Below are 20598 nucleotides of genomic sequence, written 5' to 3'. Positions count from 1 at the left end.
AGTTTGTGTACCTAAAGCCAACGTAATAAGGGGGTATTCCCGCTACTGGCAATTATTCCAAAGCTACAAAATATGCCCCAGATGTCGCACCATTAGTAATTCCATAATTTTAAGTGGTGGGGCGGCTGACACATTAGACTACTTTCGCACTGGCGTTTTGGCTTTCCGTTTCTAAGATACATTCAGGGTTCTCTCAAGCGGTCCAAAACGGATCGGTTTTGCCCTAATGCATTCTGAATGGTAAAGTATCCGCTCAGAATGCGTCAGTTTTGCCTCCGTTCCGTCTCTATTCCGCTCTGGAGGCCGACACCAAAATGCTGCCTGCAGCGTTTTGCTGTCCGCCTGACGAAACTGAGCCAAACAGATCCGTCCTGGCACCCAATGTAAGTCAATGGGGACGGATCCGTTTTAACTGACACAATCTGGCACAATAGAAAACGGATCCGTCCCCCATGGACTTTCAATGGAGTTCATGACGGATCCGTCTTGGCTATGTTACAGATAATACAAACGGATCTGTTCATGACGGATGCATGCGGTTGTATTATTGTAACGGATCCGTTTTTGCAGATCCATGATGGATCCACCCAAAACGCGAGTGTGAAAGTAGCCTTAATTGCCTATGGCGGAAATATCCCTTTAAGGCCTCATGCACAGGCTGGGCCCGTATTGCGGCCTGCAAACATTGGGTCTTCAATATACGGGCACCCGTTCGTGTGCACACCGCATCACAGATGTGGACCTATTCACTTGAATGGGTCCACAATCCAGAAAGAGCGGTGCGGAACGGAGGCACGGAACCCCACGGAAGCACTACAGAGTGCTTTTGTGGGGTTTCTCTCCGTGCCTCCGCACTGCAAAAAAAAAAATTAGAACATGTTCTATTTTTTGGTGGTGCGACCGGATCACGGACCCATTCAAGTGGAATGGGTCTGGATCCGTCTGCGGCAGCTGCACGGATGGTACCCGTGCATTGGGGACTGCAAATTGCTGCCCCCAATGCACGGAATGGCCGGGTAATGGCCCTGTGCATGAGGCCGAAGGTTTAATTTGGAGCATGTTACTTCAATAAATAGATAAGCAGATGCCAGTCCTCTATAGCGAAACTTATCTCTGAAGGAAACGTAAGACCTCACTAAATACAGTCTGCCAACAGAAACCTAAAGGGTATGGTGAAAAGTCCAATCACACCGAAATCTACTGGAAGCCACAGCTTCACCTCTATTACGATACTGCCCTCTAGTGGCAAGTCATGATTATTATTTTTTATAATAAAGAATAGATGACATTTTGTACAGTATGCTGAAAATAGTAAATCATGAGAAAAAAAACATCTGGAAGAGAAAAACAGCAGAGAAGTTTTTGGGCTTTTTAGATACCTAGACGTACTTGAAATTTCCTTTCACAGTGATTGAATGCAAGGCATTAAAACCTTGTCAGTGTCTCTATAGCAGCAAAACTATACTTTTTAAGGCAGAATCGCTCCTTTCAGAAGTTGGAGTGTCCCCTTGACTCATTTTGGGCTAACAATAATATTTTTAATGTTCAGTCGAATGCACTGTTTTATGGAAGAGATCTCCAGAAGCAGGTTCCTGCTTCCTCTGGCCAGACGAGATGACTATGCCTGAACCTGGTCCTGTCAATCAAAAAGGAGAAGAAGCAGGAGGAACAAGGGTGCACAGGGTGGCTTGGGCCTGCCCTCGGTGCACTTACCTGCTCATTCACCTGAGCTTGCCCTACAAAGGCATTGGGGTAGATTTATCAAAACAGGTGTAAAGGAGAACTGGCTTAGTTGCCCATAGCTACCAATCAGATTCCACCTTTCATTTTTCAGAGCTCCTTTGGAAAATGAAAGGTGGAATCTGATTGGTTGCTATGGGCAACTCAGCCAGTTTTCCTTTACACCAGTTTGATAAAACCAGGCACAATGGGGGAGATTTATCAGTGATTTTCCTGGTGACAAACTCCATTTAAGGCTACATCCACACGGCTGTAGTGTGTTTTGCGGTCCGCAAATTTCGGATTCGCAAAACACGGATGGCGTCCGTGTGCATTCCGCAATTTGCGGAACGGCACGGACAGCCATTGATATAACTGCCTATTCTTGTCCGCAAAACGGGCACGGAACGGAGCAATGGATGCGGACAGCACACGGAGTGCTGTCCACATCTTTTGCGGCCCCATTGAAGTGAATGGGTCCGCATCTGATGCGGACCAAAACAACAGCCTTGTGCATGAGGCCTAACACAATTAGGTGAAAGTTCTGAGAGAGAATCAAAAGAACATCAGGGGGCATCATATCTAGTGAATAACAACCATATCTACACACAGGAGCATTTTTTATTTAAATTATTCAGACTGAAAATGTATATGTATTATATAATCTAACAGAGAAATGTAATATTTATTCACAGGGCAACAAATTTAAAGTCAGATTCATTATTCCGATTGACAACCATTGCCCAACACTGGAAGAGACAGAAAAGTGTGTAAGAGAAAAATCAGGCCTCGTAACCCATAGCAACCAATCACAGTGCGGCTTTCCTTTTGTCACAGCAGTAAGACATGTAAGCTGAGCTCTGATTGGTTGCTATAGGTAGAGAGGCGGGATTTCCTCTCCGGTTTGATAAACATGGCTCACCTTTGCATTGTAAACCTTGCCTCATGAGACCCCATAGTAATGAACCACAGTGATCACAAAACGTAGGGACTTTGTAGTTGTGGATGCTAAATTTGTGGGGCATATTGACACTAAAACGTTGGGAGCCGACCTGCGAAAAGGAGACAAAAAATAAAAAATAACCCCAAAACATTCTTTTTTTGACAAATATCTCCTAAAAACACATCGGGAAGTTACATCCAGCAATGATCTGAGACAGGATGGAACAATCCTCTGGATAGGGCATCAGTATCTGATCGGTGGGGGTCCAACAGCTGGGACCCCGCTGATCAGTTGTTTTGAGAAGGCAGCGGTGCTCCTGCTAGTGCCGATGCTTTCTCTAACAGCTAATCGGCGGGGGTCCCGGGTGTGGGAACCTTACCGATCAGATACCGATGACCTATCCTGAGGATAGTGGTAGATAGCAGCATGTCCAGTGTGACTGTTTAATGGGAGCCAACAGTGCACACACATAGGATAGGTCATTGGTAAAAATATCTCGGAAAAGGTATTGTTTCTTCCATAAACAGCGCCACACCTGTCCACAGGTTGTAGGTGGTATTGCACATCTTCTCCATTCATCTCAATGCAGCTGACCTGCAATACCAGCTACAACCCATGAGAAACTGTGGCACTGTTTATGTAAGGAAGCAGCCATGTTTTTTTTTAATCCTATACAACAATCTCTTTAGACAAGCTCTGGTAGCACTAAATATTGTGTCAAATCTTTGGCTACCTTAAAGGGGTTTTCCTGTACTTAGCTATTGATGACCTATACTCAGGATAACAATATTCAGAGCAGCACTCAATACCGCAGAGACATAAACTGGAATGCATCAGCCCATCACGACCTCAGATCCACTTTGGTCCTCCGATCAAGGAAGAAAAGCAAATTCACGGCAGCATCTCCAGAAGTGAAATCTATTTACAGTGGGTCCATGAAAAACATGTGAAAAAAATCGGCAATAAGGTGCAACGTCTCGGCTAAGAAGTAGCCTTTATCAAGCATTTACTTGACGTTGCACCTTATGGGCGATTTTTGCACACGTTTTCCATGGACCCACTGTAAATAAATTTCACTTCTGGAGATGCTGCCGTCAATTAGCTTTTCTTCATCTATACTCGGGATAAGTCATCAATATCAGATTGATTGGGGTCTGGTAAGCGGTACCCTCACCAATCGGCTGTTTTGGGCAGCTATCATCCTGAAAATTATACAGTGGAAGCTGGTATCATAAGGTTTGGTCCACTGAGTGAGGCCTCCTGCACAAGAACGTGTGAGCCCCATAGCCATACTGCGACCCGCAAAATGCGGGCCGCAATGCACGAACACTGACCATGGGGCAGCCGCAGCAGATCGCGGACCCATTTACTTTAATGGGTCCGCGATCCGGCCGTTTCCACATAAAGATAGGACACGTTCTATCTTTTTGCGGAACAGAAGTATGGGCCGAAACCCCACGGAAGCACTCCGTAGGTTTCCGTTCCGCACCATTCAGCATCTCTGGATTTGCGGACCTATTAAAGTGAATGGGTCTGCCTCCGTGATGCGAAATGCCCACAGAACAGCGCCCGTATATTGCGGATCCCCAAATGCGGTCCGCAATACGCCAACGGGCAGCACACGTTTGTGTGCGGGAGGCCTTAAGGCTCTGCTCGGTACGGCAGTTCAGTTCCCATTCAAGAGAACGAAAGCCGAGCTGCAGTACGCCAGTACTGCAAACCACACACTGGACAGAGCCTTCCATCCACTGTATAGGTGGAGATCAGTGCATAGGAATTTTTACAGTTACCACTGACTGTCATGGAAGCTGTATAAATGTCTGCACGGAGCTCCCTCTAGTGGCGGCTGCATACAAAATGCAGTGTTTTCATGTTGGAAAAAAGGAAAGAGTTCAGCGCAGGACCTCCCTGGGCCTAGAAAGTACACCACCGGGTATGGAAGAGAAAACAAGTAACGGGCCCCGATTATGGCATCATAACTGGAGGCCCATTGTGCACAATCAGTCTGGTCCATGAGGTGCTTTCTATCAAGAATCTTTTAACCACCATCCCACAAACAACAGAAGAATGACGGCCCATAAGGCAGAGGAGGCGCCATGCTGGAGATATTCTCCAATAAAGCTGGAACGTTGTGAATCTGGACATTTACCTCGTCAGGAGTTTCCTGCTTCTTCAGACCGGCGCACTTCGTTATGATAAGCTCGTGGCATCTCTTGTGAACTACGCAAGTGCAAACTGCAAACAAGGAACAAGAAAATCATGATCTGCTCGACCAAAATGACATTCTAAAGTCCAACAGATTATCTGACCAATTTCTGTCCAATCAGACTAAGGCCCCTTTCACACGAGCGAGATTTCCGCGCAGGTGCAATGTGTGACGTGAACGCATAGCACCCGCACTGAATCCTGACCCATTCATTTCAATGGGTCTGTGTACATACGTGTTTTTTTTTTCACGCATCAGTTCTGCTTTGTCTGAAAAACGCAGCATGTTCTATATTCTCCGTTTTTCACGCAGTCCTGGCCCCATAGAAGTCAATGGGGCTTCAATGAAAAACGCATTGTATCCGGAAACAAGTGCGGATGCAATGCGTTTTTCACTGACGGTTGCTAAGAGATGTTGTTTGTAAACCTTCCGTTTTTTTATCACGCTCGTGAAAAACGCATCAAAATGCATTGCACCCGCGCAGACAAAACTGACTGAACTTGCTTACAAAATGGTGCGAGTTTCACTGAACGCTCCGTCACGCTCATGTGAAAGAGGCCTAATAGTCGGTGTGTATAACAAAAGATCTGTGTGTTTAACCGTCCATCTGACCAATGATTGGTCAGAAAATCTGTCCGATAATCTGTGGGTGTAAATACCCCCCTTAGGCTCTGTTCACACATGTGCCATGATTTCTGTTTATGGTGAAAATCACATTGCAGTTGTGGATCCGTCACAAGACATTGCTAACAGCCCACGATGGACCTCACTGACTACTTTCACACTAGTGGTTTTTGCGTCATGGATCTGCAAAGACGCTTCCATTACAATAATACAACCGCATGTATCTGTCATGAACGGATCCATTTGTATTATCTTTAACATTGCCAAGACGGATCCGTCTTAAACACCATTAAAAGTCAATGGGGGACGGATCCGTTTTCTATTGTGCCAGATTGTGTCAGAGAAAACGTCCCCATTGACTGATATTGTGTGCCAGGACGAATCCGTTTGGCTCAGTTTCGTCAAGCGAACAGCAAAACGCCGGAGGCAAACTGACGCATTCTGAGCGGATTCTTTTCCATTCAGAATGTATTAGAGCAAAACTGATTCGTTTTGGACCGCTTGTGAGAGCCCTGAATGGATCGCAGAAACGGAAAGCCAAAAACGTGAGTGTGAAAGTAGCCTTAGAATACGGTATGTCGGGCTCCATTTTTGACATTTTGATTAGAAGAACAGAGCTGTATGCAGCCCTGGTCTTCCTGTCAGGTCTGAACGGATCTGCGTCGGATACACCGTTCTAATGTGAACATAACCTTAAAGTGGTATTCCCATCTTGGACATTGGGGGCATATCGCTAGTGATTTTCCCTTCAGAGATCCAAACAATGATCTCCTCTAGAAGAAAGACGAATGTCTACCCTAAAGCCTTTCTGACAGAAGATGACAATGAAGTAGAGGAGAATCCATCAGATCTGAAAGGATCAGATGAGTATATTTCCTCAGATACAGATGTAGTATTTCATAGGAATATAGTTATTGTGGATTCAGTGAAGTGATAAGTTCCCAGAGCACAGGATATCACAATGCAGAAATTCTGAAGGGTTCGCAAACTTTCAAGAACCACTGTCTCTATCTACATATCTATCTATCTCCTATCTATCTATCTATCTATCTATCTATCTATCTATCTATCTATCTATATATCTATCTATCTACATATCTATCATCTATCTATCATCTATCTATCTATCATCTATCTATCTATCATCTATCTATCTATCTACATATCTATCTCCTATCTACACATCTATCTATCTATCTATCAATCTATTATCTATCTATCTATCTATTATCTATCTATCTATCATCTATCTATCTATCTATTATCTATCTATCTATTATCTATCTATCTATCTATCTATCATCTATCTATCTATCTACATATCTATCTATCTATATATCTATTATCTATCTATTATCTATCTATCTATCTATCTATCTATCTACATATCTATCTATCTATCTATCTATCTATCTATCTATCTATCTACATATCTATCTATCTATCTATCTATCTATCATCTATCTATCTATCTATCTATCTATCTATCTATCTATCTATCTACATATCTATCTCCTATCTATCTATCTATCTATCTATCTCCTATCTACATATCCATCTATCTATCCATCCATCCATCTATCTCTATCATATCTATCTATCTATCTATCTATCTATCTATCTATCTATCTATCTATCTATCTCATATCTATCTCCTATCTATTATCTATCTATCATATCTATCTATCTATCTATCATCTATCTCCTATCTATCTATCTATCTATCTATCTATCTATCTATTATCTATCTATCTATCTATCTATCTATCTATCTATCTATTATCTATCTATCTATTATCTATCTATCTATCTATTATCTATCTATCTATTATCTATCTATCTATTATCTATCTATCTATCTATCTATCTATCCATCCATCTATCTAAGATAGAAATGATGAGGCAGCACTCCAACGTAGGAAAAAGATGTGGGACCCTTTTATTACCCCTTTAGCAATTTACCTACTGTATTTTTCGCCCTATAAGACGCAGAGGTTTTAGAGGAGGACAATGTTAGTCTGACAGCCCCAATCAGACCCCTAATGTTAATAAGATCTCAGATCAGACCCCCAATTTAAATGACCCCCATTCAGACCTCAGATAAGAGCCCCATGCCTTTCATCAGCCCCCATGCCTCTTATTGGCCCCCATATCAGTCCTTATGCCTCTTATCAGCCCCCATTATGCTTCTCATCACTCCCATTGCAGCCCCCCCCCCCCCCCCCAAATCAGATCAGCCCCAAGCAGCCTCATGTTTTATAAAATAAAAAAAACACTTACCTCTCCTGCTCCTGGACGCCGTCGCTTCTCACCGCCCGCGATCTTCTTCTTCCTGCCACCGGCTATGCTGTGAACTGGCGCGCACAGCGCCTTCACCGCTTCCTGGTCCTCCGGTACTAATGGGCGCTTCCATAATTGAAGCGCTCATTAGTATTCGCCCCATAAGATGCAGGGGAATTTTCCCCCCACTTTTGGGGGGGGAGGGAAATGCGTCTTATGGGGTGAAAAATATGGTATCTATCTATCTATTTATGTCTATTATCTATCTATCTGGAGATCACGTGCAGCAACAGTGAATATACCTTCTGCCAGAGACTAATTCTAGGCTGAACCTGGCAGCTCTTAATACTAAACAGATAAAAACATAACCTAATAAATAAAGGCCACAGACAGGCAGACCGGGTGGAGATAAGATACCCAATACGGAGCATGAGAGATAAAAACTGGCAGACACAAACATTTTCCACCCTGTTCTCATGTCAAACCGGAGCAAGTTTACAAAGATGAAGCAAGACTTCCCAGAGAGCAACTCCCTATTCTTACACAGGATGGATAGATAGATAGATAGATAGATAGATAGATAGAGATAAATAGATAGATAGATAGATAGATAGATATGAGATAGAGATAGAGATAGATATAGATAGATAGATAGATAGATAGATAGATAGATAGATAGATAGATATGAGATAGAGATAGATATAGATAGATAGATAGATAGATAGATAGATAGATAGATAGATATAGACAGACAGACAGATAGAGAGTATATGTAGATAGATACAGTGGTGCTTGAAAGCTTATGAACCCTTCAGAATTTTCACTTCACTGAATCCACAATAACTATATTCCTATGAAATACTAGATCTGTATCGGAGGAAATATACTCATCTGATCCTTTCACATCTGATGGACTCTCTGCTTCACTGCGATGTACGTGTAGTCAGGAAGGATATTTGTCTTTCTTCTATTCTGCATACTTAGAGAGATGGACGGACAGACGGGTACAGACAGACAGATGATAAATCATACTTCTGATTTCTATACTCCTACCTTGACATTGGTAACCCTGTTTCCCTATAACGCCCCTGCAAATAAGAAAAAAAATATACATATTAGCACAATGTCAAAATAATGCAGTGCTTTTCGGATCAAAGACCCCAGGTTACAGCTGTATAAGGAGATGAGAGATACATTTCTATATTCTGTGATACAAACGTTCTTTTTTTACTACAAAATTGATGAAAACTATTTTATAAATACAAAATGAATAACAAAACTGTAAAATATCTCACGTGTTCACAGCAATGTACTTTGTACACAAAACCACACACTGCCACTTAAAGGGAATGTCACCTGGATAATCAATATTAGGCTGAGTTCACACGAGCGAGATTTCCGCGCAGGGGCAATGCGGGAGGTGAACGCATTGCACCCGCACTGAATCTGGACCCATTCATTTCTATGGGGCTGTGCACATGAGCTGTGATTTTCACGTATCACTTATGCGTTGCGTGAAAATCGCAGCATTCTCTATATTGTGCGATTATCACGCAACGCAGGCCCCATAGAAGTGAGCGGGGCTGAGTGCAAATCGCAAGCATCCGCAATCAAGTGCGGATGCGGTGCTATTTTCACGCATGGTTGCTAAGATGACAATCTATTCACTGTATTATTTTCCCTTATAACATGGTTATAAGGGAAAATAATAGCATTCTTTAATACACAATGCTTAGTAGGTGATCAATTGAGGGTTAAAAAATTAAATTAAATTAACTCACCTTCTCCTCTTGATCGCGTAGCTGCCGGTCTCTTCTTACTTCTTTAATTATGACTGCCGGCTAAAGGACCTGTGGTGACGTCAGATCACATGGTCCAATCAGATGATCCATCACCATGGACCATGTGATTGGACCATGTTATCTGACGTCACCAAAGGTCCTTTAGCCGGCAGCTCATGATTAAAGAAGTAAGAAGAGACCGGCAGCCACGCGATCAAGAGGAGAAGGTGAGTTAATTATTTTTTATTTTTTAACCCTCAATTGACCACCTACTAAGCATTCTGTATTAAAGAATGCTATTATTTTCCCTTATAACCATGTTATAAGGGAAAATAAGAACATCTACACAACACCGAACCCAAACCTGAACTTCTGTGAAGAAGTGCGGGTCTGGGTACCACAGTCAGTTTTTTATCACGCGCGTGCAAAACGCATTGCACCTGTGCGATAAAAACTGAACAACGGAACGCAATCGCAGTCAAAACTGACTGCAATTGGATACCTACTCGCGCGGGTTTGCCGCAACGCATCCGGACCTTATCCGGACACGCTCGTGTGAACTCAGCCTTAAAGGAAACGTCCTCACAGCACTTCAGACCTTCATCCATAAGTTTTCTTTTTCCTTGAAGCTCGTTTTATATCTTTATAAAAATCCACTTCTATCCTTATGCAAACGAGGCATTAAGGTGCCCAGAGGGGCATTATTTTCATTCAAAAGGTGCCCAGGAATGCCTTCCATCGAGTGCCCAGGCCTGCTCCCCCCACAGTGCCAACACCTGCGCTCTTCCAGTTTAACTGAGGGCATCAGCCTCAACAGTTTCACTGGGCATGCGCCGAGCCCAGTGACGTTTTCGGCGCATGCCCAGTGAAACAGTTAAGGCTGATGCCCTCAGTAAGGGTCTATTCACACTACTGCATGAATGGGTCTGCATCCGTTCCGCAATTTTGTGGAATGGGTGCGGACCCATTCATTTTCAATTGAGCCGGAAAAGATGCGGACAGAACACAGTGTGCTGTCCGCATCCGCACTTCTGTTTCCGCAAAAAAATAGAACATGTCCTATTCTTGTCTGCAGACACGGACAAGAAAAGGCATTAAAGTGCCTGGCAATTTGACGACCGGGAAACACTTGCGGACGTGTCAATGGACCCTTAAACTGGAAGAGAGCAGGCACCGGCACTGTTTGGCACTGCGCCTGTTGGTGAAGTTGAAGCGAAACGGTGGGTAGGGTTATCGGCTACTAGTGACGTAGCTTGCGGGGGGGTAAGGGTGACGGCAATGGCAAAGCTGGGGGTGTAGTGTATGAGCGGAAAGAGAGAGGCATGATTGGGCTCTGTAGGGGGGAGCAGGCCTGGGCACTCGATGGAGGGCGTTCCTGGGTACCTTTTAAATGAAAATAACGCCCCTCTGGGCACCTCAATGCCTCGTTAGCATAAGTATAAAAGTGGATTTTTATGAAGATATAAAAGCGAGCTCCAAGGAAAAAGAAAACATATGGAAAGAAGGTCTGAAGTGCTGTAAGGACATACGTGTTTGCTTTAATATTTCCAGGTGACAGATTCCCTTTAACGGTATTACAATATATTAAAAGTGTAGAGGGAAGTGCCAGATGTGTATATATATCCCCCAATAGGTATCCTTGTGTTGGAGTGTATGTTTATGTATGCCCCTGATGTGTATAAATATATATATATACACACTGGATATAAAAAGGCTACACACCCCTGTTAAAATGTCAGGTTTCTGTGATATAAAAAAAATTAGACAAAGATAAATCATTTCAGAACTTTTTCCACCTTTAATGTGACCTATAAACTGTACAACTCAATTGAAAAACAAACTGAAATCTTTTAGGTAGAGGGAAGAAAAATATAAAAATAAAATATTATGGTTGCATAAGTGTGCACACCCTTAAACTAATACTTTGTTGAAGCACGTTTTATTACAGCACTCAGTCTTTTTGGGTATGAGTCTATCAGCATGGCACATTTTGGGTATGAGTCTATCAGCATGCCCACTCTTCTTTGCAAAAACACCCCAAATCTGTCAGATTGCGAGGGCATCTCCTGTGCACAGCCCTCTTCAGATCACCCCACAGATTTTCAATCGGATTCAGGTCTGGGCTCTGGCTGGGCCATTCCAAAACTTTAATCTTCTTCTGGTGAAGCCATTCCTTTGTTGATTTGGATGTATGCTTTGGGTCGTTGTCATGCTGAAAGATGAAGTTCCTCTTCATGTTCAGCTTTCTAGCAGAAGCCTGAAGGTTTTGTGCCAATATTGACTGGTATTTGGAACTGTTCATAATTCCCTCTAGCTTAACTAAGGCCCCAGTTCCAGCTGAAGAAAAACAGCCCCAAAGCATGATGCTGCCACCACCATGCTTCACTGTGGGGATGGTGTTATTTTGGTGATGCGCAGTGTTGTTTTTGCGCCAAACATATTTTGGAATTATGGCCAAAAAGTTCAACCTTGGTTTTATCAGACCATAACACCTTTTCCCACATGCTTTTGGGAGACTTCAGATGTGTTTTTGCAAAATGTAGCCTGGCTTGGATGTCTTTCTTTGTAAGAAAAGGCTTTCGTCTTGCCACTCTACCCCATAGCCCAGACATATGAAGAATACGGGAGATTGTTGTCACATGTACCACACAGCCAGTACTTGCCAGATATTCCTGCAGCTCCTTTAATGTTGCTGTAGGCCTCTTGGTAGCCTCCCAGACCAGTTTTCTTCTCGTCTTTTCATCAATTTTGGAGGGACGTCCAGTTCTTGGTAATGTCACTGTTGTGCCATATTTTCTCCACTTGATGATGACTGTCTTCACTGTGTTCCATGGTATATCTAATGCCTTGGAAATTCTTTTGTACCCTTCTCCTGACTGATACTTTTTAACAATGAGATCCCTCTGATGCTTTGGAAGCTCTCTGTGGACCATGGCTTTTGCTGTGGGATGCGACCAAGAAGATTTCAGGAAAGACCAACTAGAGCAGCTGAACTTTATTTGGGGTTAATCAGAGGCACTGTAAATGATGGCAGGTGTATGCTGACTCCTATTTAACATGATTTTGAATGTGATTGCTTAATTCTGAACACAGCTACATCCCCAGTTATAAGAGGGTGTGCACACTTATGCAACCACAATATTCTAGTTTTTTTGTTTTCTTCCCTCCACCTAAAAGATTTCAGTTTGTTTTTCAATTGAGTTGTACAGTTTATAGGTCACATTAAAGGTGGAAAAAGTTCTGAAATGATTTATCTTTGTCTCATTTTTTTTACATCACAGAAACCTGACATTTTAACAGGGGTGTGTAGACTTTTTATATCCACTGTATATATATTGTATGGCCAGTAATGTTCTTTCCCCCCAGCTGCTGAATCCTCCTGCAGGCACATTCCAGCGAATGCCCCCCGGATAACTGGGCAAATGTGTCCAGCTGCGGGCACATTAAAAGACAGAGGATCAAATAGATCAAATAGATCCTCTGCCTTTTGCTAAACACCTTCGGCATAACATGTTTGGCATAACAAGGACAGGGGAACAATGAGATCCTCTGCCCTTGTATGCCATGTACCTCTGGCGCTGTAATTACAGCGCCAGAGGTACGTGGTCACTTCAAAGACAGGAGGATCAAAGTGATCCTCTGCCTGGAAGCACCGGGATGCGCGGGCTGGTGCTTGCAGGCTAAGTAAAAATAAAGTTTTAAAAAAATATTTAAAAAAAATTAAAATCACCCCCTTTTCTCCAGAATAAAAATAAACAACAAAATAAACATCATAGGCATTGCTGTGTCTAAAAATGCCCATACTTTTAAAATATAAAAATATTCCACACAGCGTATGCCTGTTTTCTCTATGAGATCACCAAACCAGCATTGCTGAGCGGGGAGCAGAGAAGCTACTGAGCATGTGAGTCCATCTCTGAATGCAGGAGAAGGTGGACCAGAGGGAGAAAAAGCAGGGGGCGCTACCAGAGAGAAAAATGTGCATAAAAATATGGCTGGGCTCATATCATGTTTTTCCCACCTGTTTAACGTATGCTAAAAACGTATACATTAAACGGATGCCTCAGACTGATGACATACAGTGGCATCCGTTCACCATAGAATTACTTTGTAAAAAAACAATGAATATGTTTTTTTACCGGACTGTGCAGGATACAAGAACTGCAATGTGCTGCATTTTGTTATCCTTTTTGTTTTCTAACGAATACATCAAACGGAGGCATAAAACGTGATGTGAACCCAGCCTTATGCTTCATTTGAAATGCACTGTAATACTTCTTGTGGGATAGCCCTTTTAACCCCTTTCTGTACAGAGAATGTTGGGTCTTTAAAGATGGTGTCCGCTCAGCAGCGGAGCGAGCGCCATGGCTACAGGCAGATAAATGATGTTAGAAATGTATCATACAGATTATCATGGCTGTGGTAATAGCTAATTTTTTAATATTTTATGTTTATTTAATATATTTTATTCTATTTTATTTCATATATTTTATTCTACACACATTTTTTGTAACTAATGTTTTTAAGAAAACTTTTTTTTTATTGGTTTATATTTTTTTAATTACCAAAGAGGAATTCTTCTATTTATGTCTATGATTTTTATTAGCTGTTTATTAATACTAAATAGATAATTGTTGGGGCAATAGGAAATAAAGGAAAACTGCTAGCCCGGTGCTGGGGCCCCCAATATTCATGAAAATAGGGGACCGGTATGCCCTGTTGGAATGGAGTGCTGGCTGAGCATGCACATTACTGCTTCATTCAGTCTATGGGACTGCTGGCTCTCACCCACGGAGCTAACAATTATCCTCTATCCAGTGGACAACTTGCTGCAACTGGAATAGTTACTTACAAGGTGTTTCTGGGATCAAAACAAAATTAATTCTATAAAGTGGATCTACAAGATGATAATTAGGGTTGAACGCATCGAAGTATCCGAAGGGGACTTCGATCCGAATTTCGGGGAAAATTAAATTAACTGGGAAGCCAAATTTCCTCGTGTTTCGTGGTAACAATGGGGGGGGGAGTATACTCACCTCATCCACTTGATCGCGTAAAGGCCACCGTGGCCATCTTGGTTGAAGATCCCGCACGAAATTTAGCACGCGGTGATGTATGACATCACCATTCTGGCTGGCGTGATGATGTCTTCTTCAATCAAGATGGCCGCAGCGGCCTCTATGCAATCAAGTGGATAAGGTGAGTATTTTTTTAATATAATTTTTTCCACTGGATTGAGGCCTAGTTCACACGACCGTATGGCTTTTATTGTTTTTTGCGGTCCGTTTTTCACGGATCCGTTGTTCCTTTTTTGAGTTCCGTTGTGTTTCCGTTTCCTTTCTGTTTTTCCGTTCCATTTTTCCGTATGCCATGTACAGTATACAGTAATTATATAGAAAAAATTGGGCTGGCCATAACATTTTCAATAGATGGTTCAGAAAAAACGGAACGGAAACGGAAGACATACAGATGCATTTCCGTATGTGTTCCGTTTTTTTTTGCGGACCTATTGACTTGAATGGAGGCACGACCTGTGATTTACGGCCAAATATAGGACAAGCTCTATCTTTCAACGGAACGGAAAAACTGAAATACGGAAACGGAATGCATACGGAACACATTCAGTTTTTTTGGCGGAACCATTGAAATGAATGGTTCCGTATACGGACCGTATACGGAACACAAAAAAAACGGCCCGTAAAAAACCTAGGCCTTAACCCCTGAAAGCCATTAATGTTCATCTCAGATGCCGCGATCAGTGATGAATGCAGCATTTAAGGGGGTTCAATGACGGGGGGGCTGTGCAATCACCGTTCCTCGTCATTGCGCCCACTTATTACAAAGAAATGCTCTTTGTGACTAAGTAATTCTGATAACTTTGCTCATCACTAATGATGACATACCAAAAATGAATAAGATATAACCCGTCCTACCATATAAAGTCTCTGCAGTGTGAACAATACGTAGGTTGTCTAAGGTAGGTTGCCATAAACTTGTGCCCGTTTACTTGATGAACCCTACGTCGTACGGCTCCCTGACGTTTTCTGGGACCCACTCGCTCTCTGAACACTCGCTCTTCATTTTCTTTGGGAGCTGAAAAGAAAGGGAAAAAAAAACATAAATGTCAAATTATACATCGTCATAACAGAGTCACGTGCTGCGGCCGTACTGCCATCTGTCCCCGGCTATCATACAAAATGTGCCCTTGCAAGGTGTAGAGGACAGATGGAAGGGAGTATGACTGCAAGATCAGATGCACTGGGTCTGTTTGCAGTCTGTTACCATAGAGCAGGCATGCTCAACCTGCGGCCCTCCAGCTGTTGTAAAACTACAACTCCCACAATGCCCTGCTGTAGGCTGATAGCTGTAGGCTGTTCGGGCATGCTGGGAGTTGTAGTTTTGCAACAGTTGGAGAGCCGCAGGTTGAGCATGCCTGCCATAGACACACATAGTTCTGGATAAGCGCTGTAGACACAAGGCAGTTGGAGACTTTGCAAACTTGTTTTGTTTCTTTTATTTTACATGTATTGGGCCTATAGATGAGCAATGTTCGAAAAATTCCATTCAGCAGCTTCGTTGAAGTTCTGCATTAATTTCGTTATGAATTAATTTGTCACAAATCACTATAAATCAGGTATTCCCAGGCCACTCTGCCTAAAAGTTCTCTACAGCTAACAGAACGGATTAACTACGTATATTGGTGCACTGCACACTTATGTACACGGCGATAAATTAGACCTGCCTGTAATACTGATGCACCGTAACTCTACAGCTATCAGAATGGATTAGCTATGACTCTTGGTGCACTGCACAGTTATGTACACGGCTATAAATTGTAGCAGATCCTGTAGTTCAGCAGTCTCCTACTCTCTATCTCCACACTCCCTGCAGTCTCCGTGCACTCTCCCTCTCCATTACTGTCCTACACTCTCTGTTAAGAGTTTGCAGCAACATTGTCCCTAGTGCATGAGCGCTTGCCACGTCTCTCCCTATGCTCAGCTCACAGGACAATGGCGGAGACCGTGCGGGATCAGGGTTTTATAGGGCTGTGATATCAAAGGAGAGGGCTATCTGCGGATTTGCTGGTTGCATAGCATTATGAGTGATCTAGCGTTTCCATGCTTGTCTCCTCTACACTTCTTTTCACTTTCTAACACATGCAGCCGCTACTTTAAGAAAACGGATTCCTTACCACGAAGCACGAGATTTCAGATCAATTTAGAATCTAAGTTTTTCTAAACTTTGAACAGAATTCTGCTTCGGATACTTCACTTTGCTCAACACTAATTGGAACAGTAAAAATGTATGTATTCTAAAAGTGTTAATGGTATTGCCACTTAAAGGTATCTTGTAATGAATAAAATAGGTCAGAATATGTCAGAATAGGACCGGAGGAAAGAGACATCCCTATGATCTGTAATGCTGTCCAGACTAAAGGGGCAGCTGTGACCTGCACCTCTATCTATCTTATCATCCTTCAGGCAGCACACACAAAGGGATACAGTAGATGTGCTGCCTCTGGACTCAAGGAAAGATAAATTTCGGTAAGCAAATTTATTCTATCTACCAAATATTTATCTATTCAATATCTTTTTATCTATCTATCTATCCAATTGTCACGGCTTCGGTGTTGTGCGCGTGACACGTTGCCGTGCATGCCGGTTGCCAGGGGCAACACGTTGATGTCGGCTTGTATGTGCTTTTCCCCCCTTCTCCTGGTTCCTCCCCTGTCTGGTGCTTGAGGGGTTAACTTCCTGGCTGGGTGTGGCCACTAGGGTTTTATCTCCTGTGGCTCTCTGGCTGGGGCAGTTGTGCTTCAGCTGTCGTTTGTGTCCAGTCCTTGAGGGCCACCTAGTGGGACATCGATGTCTCCAGCGATGTCTTCCTTATGTATCTTCCATGTTCCCTACCTTACCTGTGTTGATGTTTAGTGTGGGTTTATGTTCAGGGTGTCGTGTACGTCTTGTTGTTGTTTCATGTTTGGGCAGTTGGTGTATTATGTTGGTGTATTATGTCCGGCATGAATGCAAGGCGTTTTCCTGTACGTTGAACCTCCGGAGTTACTGGAGTGCTGGTTCCTATGTGTGTCAGTACGTACTAAGTCCGGTATGGTGTTCGGATGTCAGTACGTTTGCATGGGTTCCAGTTCACGTTGGTGTGGTCTTCTGTTGTGCCGTCCAGCAGCTGCGACAGGTAAGTTACCATGCATTCCTGGGTTCTTGGTTCAGTGGTTATCCCTGCCATTGGATACTTACCTGCCGTTCCACTTGGCTTTTCTTTCTTTCCCGTATTTGCTGCTAGGTCGGTGGAGACTCCTGTGCTTCCATGTCGTGGAAGAACAGGTCGTCTCTCCCCTGCTCCTATGTGAGGGATTATTAGGGCGACTCAGGGTCCTAGGTTATCTGGGTATGAGTTTCCCCCACTCCGCACCGTGACACCAATATCTATCTATCTATCTATCTATCTATCTACTGTATCGGTCTATCACTATCTATCTATTCAATAACTTTTTATCAATCTATCTCATTATCTAGCTATTCAATATCTTTTTATCTATCTACTGTATCTGTCTATTATTATCTATATATAAAAAAAAAATAGAAAAATGGCAGCACCAGAGCAAACAAAAGAGACAAATTGTGGTGCAAGCCCAAGGGGACTAGACTATTACCCAAAATGTAAAAAAATGCAAAGAGGCAGCACTCTCCAATAATGAAAAAAGAAACAGAAGTTTATTCACCCATGTGGACTTCTGTTTCTTTTTTCAATATTGGAGAGTGCTGCCTCTTAGCATTTTTTTTAATCTATCTATCTAATATTTATTTATCCAATATCTATCTATCTATCTAATATATTTCTTTTAAATATCTTTCTTTCTTTCAAATATATTTCTTTCTTTACGCCTCTCTATAATATCTTAAATTCTTTGAAAGAGAACTGGCCAGTCATCTAACCACATTTTCATGCTAAACAATGGGATGAAGTATAGAGTTCCCCTTTAAGAGTAGCTGGAGCTGTAATCCTTCAGCAGACTCTGTCTTTAGTGTACAAGGGCAGGTCGCTCGGGGGGAACATCATGTCGTGTACTGTCTCAGGGTATATTGATCATTTACAATAATAATCAGCGGGACAGAAAAACCAACGAGCGTGAAGTAGACCCCAAGGTCAGAGTATCATTATAATGAGGGATAAAACGCAGGCCGTCATCCATCTCCATGCCGGCTGCATAGAATTATTCTAAGGAGAAATATCACAAGGAGAGGGACCTTCTGCATGAATCGGCCAATTCTAGCACAGTAAGAAGTGCCCGACAATAAATCCTGCAGTAAGTACCTGCTGACAGTAAAAGTCAACTGAGAAGAGAAGCGACCACCCTGATAATATTCGATGATAAACCTCTGACACACGCAGGTCCGTAACATCATTACTAGCCTGAGCGAGCCGTCGCCATCACACGTCATACCAAAGGAACTGTAGGACCACAAACCTAATAAAGAAATGTAGTTGTTCTCATATGAAAGGGTCACTCCAACAAAAGGTTTTAATATCTCATTTGATGTAAGGATAATCAGGTCAATAGATGATATGCACCTTAACCCCTTAATCACCAGGTTTCTTGGGCCTATATAAACAACTTTTTTTTTTTCTTTTTTTTTATCCTTGCATTCCTCTTTAACTTTTATTAACTATTTCTAAGGGGAATGTAAAAAAAAAATATTCTAGTATGCAGGAGGCATGGAGAATGGTCAGTGTAGCGCTATTAGCTCTGTCTGCACTCACCTCTCCCTGGTCTTCCTCTGGGCGCTGTGCTGCACTGACCTGTGTACAACGTCAAAACGTAGTGTGAACACATTGACCTGCCGCTGTAGGCAGTCAGGTTACAGTGTCGCAATGCGTCCGGAGAAGACAGAGAAGAAGAGTAGCAGTTGAGCAGGAGAGGTAAGTTCATTTATTTTAGCTTTGATGGGGCCTGATCTGAGGTCTGACATGGAGGTCTGATTTGAGGATCTGATATGGAGGCCTGACCTGAAGATCTGATTTGGGGGTCTGATCTGAGGATCTGATATGGAGGTTTGATCTCAGAATCTGATATGGGGGTCTGATCTGAAGATTTGATATGGGGATCTGATCTGTGGTCTAATATGCAGGTGTGATGAAGATTGTGGGTCTTATTTGGGGGTCGGTTCTGGCGTCTGATATTGAGGTTTGATCTAAGGTCTGATATTGGAGTATGATCTGAGTCTGATACTGGGGTCTGATATGGAGGTCTGATCTGAGGTCTGATATTGGAGTCTAATCTGAGGTCTGATCTAAGGTCTGATTGAGACAGGTTGAGCAAAATCAGCAATTCTGCCATTGTCTTTTTTTTTTAAATTTTTTTATTACATCATTCACCGTGCAGGTTAAATAAAATAATTTAGTCGTTTGAGTCGTTACAAATACAGCAAAGCAATTATGTGTGCTTTTTTTTAAATATTTTTAACACAAGAAAGAATTTTTAATGGGGAAAGGTCCGTTAACATGATTTTGCTATTAACACTAAAATAAAAATCCACCTTTTACTGTATGTATTATAGTCTCCACACCTGGACCTTCATTCACACTAAAGGACCCGGCTTTAAATGACACCTGTTACACCTGTCTGGCTGCAAATCCAAGTAAATCTGCCCCTAAAAATATTAGGTTCTGTCATGTTAACAAGTTACCAGCAGAGGGCGCTCAGACATGAGAAAACAATACCTAAGAAAACCGTTCCCTATTAATAATGCATTATTAGATGCTGAGAACAATTCTGCCCACAGAGCTAAATTATAATATGTTCTGGAATTCAAAAAAACATATCCGCAGTTAGTAAAGAAAAAAAGTTACTACATAATAAATATTAATAAATATTAATTTGCACCACAATAAAGCAGCAGTGCTTCCTGCAGTAGTTCTCATTAGCTGAGTTCTCCAAGTACTTTAAAGAAAACCCATGGAGGCTAATTTAAATAATCGATAATGCATAGCAATAAGGAGATTATTGGATTATAAATATGAAAAT

General features: G+C 42.4%; 1 protein-coding gene across 3 annotated transcripts in view; it reads right to left on the bottom strand.

Moving 5' to 3' along the window:
• The window catches only part of PRKCE (protein kinase C epsilon), a 442256-nt gene that overhangs the window by 219112 nt on the left and 202546 nt on the right, over positions 1–20598 (bottom strand). For all 3 annotated transcript variants that reach the window (XM_040430321.1, XM_040430323.1, XM_040430324.1), the window contains 4 exons: positions 15488–15647; positions 8827–8861; positions 4812–4897; positions 2642–2771 (listed from right to left, as the gene is read on the bottom strand). In XM_040430321.1, coding sequence (XP_040286255.1) covers positions 2642–2771; positions 4812–4897; positions 8827–8861; positions 15488–15647 — 411 coding nt within the window. The remainder of the gene's footprint in view (positions 1–2641; positions 2772–4811; positions 4898–8826; positions 8862–15487; positions 15648–20598) is intronic.

Source organism: Bufo bufo, chromosome 4, assembly GCF_905171765.1.
Source record: "Bufo bufo chromosome 4, aBufBuf1.1, whole genome shotgun sequence".
NCBI classification, from domain to species: domain Eukaryota; kingdom Metazoa; phylum Chordata; class Amphibia; order Anura; family Bufonidae; genus Bufo; species Bufo bufo.
This window is presented reverse-complemented; position numbering and strand designations above follow the sequence as displayed.